The sequence below is a fragment of the Borostomias antarcticus genome (assembly GCF_949987555.1).
Source record: "Borostomias antarcticus genome assembly, chromosome: 10".
Classification (NCBI taxonomy): Eukaryota; Metazoa; Chordata; class Actinopteri; order Stomiiformes; family Stomiidae; genus Borostomias; species Borostomias antarcticus.
The window spans coordinates 26,534,187-26,536,255 of record NC_140243.1 but is presented as its reverse complement, the minus strand read 5'-3'; the positions used below and the strand labels follow the sequence as shown (position 1 = coordinate 26,536,255).

The 2,069-nt window shown below is 43.4% G+C and overlaps 1 protein-coding gene across 1 annotated transcript in view; it reads left to right on the top strand.

Moving 5' to 3' along the window:
- Nucleotides 1-801: 801 nt before the first annotated feature.
- tmem145 (transmembrane protein 145) overlaps nt 802-2,069 on the top strand; it is a gene marked incomplete at both ends in the record, with an annotated part of 32,575 nt that continues 31,307 nt past the window's right edge. Inside the window, one exon of the mRNA XM_084444844.1 lies at nt 802-906. Within this exon, the coding sequence (XP_084300970.1) occupies nt 802-906 (105 nt within the window). The remainder of the gene's footprint in view (nt 907-2,069) is intronic.

The following is a 2,069-nucleotide window of genomic DNA, read 5'->3' as shown; positions in this document are numbered from 1 at the left end:
GCATTCAGGGCGGAGGTCTGTGCTCTCTGAGCACCATTTCTAGTTTTATTTCCTTTATTTTAGAATGCCACAAGTGCAAACCTGTGAATACAAAAAACGAATGTAGCCTATATCAAATATTATTAGCTACTCTTTTATTAATTAATTAATTAATTAATTTACTATTTTAGTATTTTCAGCATTTTTTGTTGTCTTGGTGTAGAACTCAGGGTTGATTGTATTGTCAAAATCCCAAAAGGTCAATACCATAATGGCCTTTGGCTAAATCAATTGACTGTCAATCATATCCAAATTGCAGGATCTTCCAAATGCATGATTTTTTCGTCTGACCCAATCTGACTTAATTTGACTGATCTATATAGGCTAAATGTTTTCACAGGCCAATAATAATAAATCATAATAATACATTGTATTAGTAAAGCACTTTACATTTGAAAACAAATCAAACAATAGGCCTCGGGTGGAGTTGCTTTGCCCAACTATAATAAACGAAGTCTAATTTCCAAGTGCTTTTATGAGCTAAATAAATGTTAATTTGACCACATTCGTTGCAAATGGTGTAGGTTATGTTGGGCGGTATGTGTCGCAATCTCAGAATGAGAACGCGCATTCTGCCCCGTTACCGACGAGACGGGAAACCAGCAGCTTCGAGGCGCGTATCCAAAGCGCGCTACCAGCTGAAGTATTGGGGCCACATGCACCGGAGACGCGCCTCCTCCCCGTGTCCATAGCCTCGTCCTGCGTCCCGGTGATAGACTAGGGCTGTCCTGAGAACCACGGAGGAGCTCAAAGGGGGATAACATGGAGGTTTGCGAGAGACTTTTGTGCTTGGCCGTGGTCTCCAGCGTTTTTTGTGTTGGCTCAGTTGTTGGGAAATACGTCAGGGGTATCGTCAATACAAAAGAGGTAAGAGGTGTTGTTGATTCCGTCAATATATAGCCTACATTCCTGGGACAATGACACCGCCACCATTATTACTAGACATTCGGTGGCCGTTGTCTAAGCCTTTGATCAGATTCTAGCAGCTAGTCCAGCGCATGCCATTGCGAATCTCTCGTAACTTCCTTATGATATTTTGAGACAGATTATCTCACCATGTCAGATCGAACAGCCATTTGCGCGCATCTCTGTGCATTTGTATGCGTATCAGATCCAGCGCATTTATCTCCTTTATGCACATCAAAGACGAGCAAGTTTCGATTATTTATCTCACTGTGGCTCACAAAATGATGCAAGAAAAATTAAGCAAGTGTCTTTTAATTGCTTTAACTTACACGTTTTTATTCTAACTAATAGCCAAATGTATTTACCTCTTCACAAAGGCTATAGGCTCCCGTTACAGGTGTGCGTCGAGCTGTCGATTGCCTCTCTAACGTTTGTTCTCGGGCATCAGCAGCCGTAGATGATCGACGAGCATGAAACAGGCCTGTTGGATTAACTGCTCTCGGTCTAAATTGTGTTTAATCCATAGTTTTCTCAGCGGTTCCTTACTTGTTCGTGCGTAGCAGTGTCCACTGCACCCGTAAGGCTTCATGGGGAGAGCTGGACAGATGTGACAGTGCTCGTTTTGGGCTCGTTAACCTCGGTGTCCCACTTCTGTAACTCACCGGAGGTTTAGACCAGCTGTGACTCAGATCTTGACATGTTTGGTGAGGTGACAACCGCCAGAGAAATGTAGAGTAAACGATTTAAGATTTCAGTAACAGTTTGTTGCAGCTTGAATTGCCATATACCAATGATTGCAGACTGTATTGAGGTCTACTGTGTCGCCAGTCCCCTAAACTCTCTCCCCTCAGTGTGTATAACTGATCCAGGAGTACCTGCAGAGTCTGAATGGCATGAAACAACACTGGTCTTGATATATTGATTAAGAGTGTGTGTGTGTGTGTGTGTTTCCATTATGGATTGTTAAGCATATCAGTCTGCTTGCCTACTCGCACCCAAGGTCGGTCACTCACTCACTCACTCACTCACTCACTCACTCACTCACTCACTCACTCACTCACTCACTCACTCACTCACTCACTCACACACACACACACACACACACACACACACACACACACACA